Source organism: Penaeus monodon, chromosome 25, assembly GCF_015228065.2.
Source record: "Penaeus monodon isolate SGIC_2016 chromosome 25, NSTDA_Pmon_1, whole genome shotgun sequence".
Taxonomy (NCBI): Eukaryota; Metazoa; Arthropoda; class Malacostraca; order Decapoda; family Penaeidae; genus Penaeus; species Penaeus monodon.
Window position 1 is genome coordinate 2,633,751 of NC_051410.1, and position 1,535 is coordinate 2,635,285.

Below are 1,535 nucleotides of genomic sequence, written 5' to 3' on the forward strand. Positions count from 1 at the left end.
CCGACTCATTATGATGAAAAACAAAGGCTCCCGCCGCGTCGACCCACCCTGACTGCCGTCGAGCGAGGCGTCGTCCCCGTCGCAGAAGGCGTCGTCGATCTGCATGGGCTCGGCGCGGTAGGTGGGCGTCTCGGGCTCCGGCACCTCCTCGATGCTACACACGCCGGGCTTGCCCTGCGGCGGCACCCCCGGCGGGTACACGGGCTCGTACGAGTGCGAGTTCTGTGACGCGTTGTACATGGAGATCTCGTCGTACATGTAGCTGATGGAGTCGAGCTGGTCCTCGCGCACCACTGCGAACTGCGCCGTCACGATGCCGCCGTCGCAGTCGTCGTACTGGCTGGAGTCGGAGCGCGGGGGGTTGACGGGGTCGTAGCCCTCGGAGGGGGGGCGGATGGTGTCGTAGCCCACCGTGGACGGCGCCCGGATGTCGTCGTAGCCGCAGGAGGACGGGGCGCCGATGTCGTCGTAGCTGACGGCGCTGACGGCTCCGATGTCGTCGTAGGCGAGGGTCTGCGTGTCCTCCGCCCCCTGCTGGAGCTCGGCGTAGTTGTGGCCTTCGGAGGACACCTCCTTGCCCTTGCTGGACGGGGAGATCTTGCCGTACCTGTCCATCCGGCCGTAGGTCCTCACGCCGATGAGCCGGGTGAAGGGCGAGCGCTCGGGCTCCGCGTCTTCTGGGACGGTTTCTTTCTTGTCGGAAACGTCTGAAGCCGCAGGCGCCTGCGCCCCGTCGCTCCACAGGAACGACGAGTTGGGCTTGATGCCGCGGTTCTCCAGCTTCTCGCGGTTGCGGTTCAGCTTCTCGAGGTCGGGCGCGTAGAGGTTCTCGTAGATGTTCTCCGTCTCGTTGCTGCTGTCGCTGTCGCCGTTCGAGCGGTCGGACGCGAGGGAGTCGTCGCTGAGGGCGTCCTTCGACTCCGAGAGGCCGTCCGACTTGGACTCCGTGGGCGGGTCGGGGATGGGCGTCTTGGGAGGCGGCGGGATGGGCGTGGTGGCGGACGACGGCGGCGAGGGGATGGGCGTCTTTGGTGGCGGAGGTAACGTCTTCGACTTCACGGAGGCCTTGGGCGTCTGGGGCTTGTCGTACAGACTCTCGGTGTCGAAGGTGAAGACCAGGTCCTCAGACTTCCGCTTCAGGTCATGGGGGAGGGTGAGGCTGCTGCCTGACGCCATGCACGCGGAGTCGCAGGTGGTCACGGTGGTGCTGCTGCCCGGCGTCGACGGCTCCTCGGCCTCCCTCGCTGCCTCGGCCTCCTCCAGGTCCAGCTGCTCCAGGATCTTCTTGTTCTTCTTCCGGTCGCGGCTCCTCGACCTCGACCTGATGGTCCACTTCCCGTAGGTGCTGTCGTCCTTGTCCTCTTTCTTCTTGCTCTTTCCGTCTTTCTTTGGCTCGTCACCTGAGGTCTTCCTCTCTTCCTCTCTTCTCTTTTCCTCCTCTTTGCGCAGCTCCTTTTCTTCTTTGGCTTTGTCTTTATTTCTCTTACGTTCCTGGCTCTTCTCTCGAAGTTTCTTGAACGTGAATCGCTCATAGG

At 64.2% G+C, this 1,535-nt stretch overlaps 2 protein-coding genes across 2 annotated transcripts in view; both read right to left on the reverse strand.

Annotated features, from left to right (window-relative positions):
* LOC119589482 (rho guanine nucleotide exchange factor 5-like) overlaps positions 1 to 1,529 on the reverse strand; it is a gene marked incomplete in the record, with an annotated part of 97,997 nt that extends 96,468 nt beyond the window's left edge. The window contains 1 exon segment of the mRNA XM_037938082.1: positions 48 to 1,529. Within this exon segment, the coding sequence (XP_037794010.1) occupies positions 48 to 1,176 (1,129 nt within the window).
* LOC119589299 (serine-rich adhesin for platelets-like) overlaps positions 1,484 to 1,535 on the reverse strand; it is a 6,087-nt gene continuing 6,035 nt past the window's right edge. Inside the window, exon 6 of the mRNA XM_037937922.1 lies at positions 1,484 to 1,512. Coding sequence (XP_037793850.1) covers positions 1,484 to 1,512 — 29 coding nt within the window. The remainder of the gene's footprint in view (positions 1,513 to 1,535) is intronic.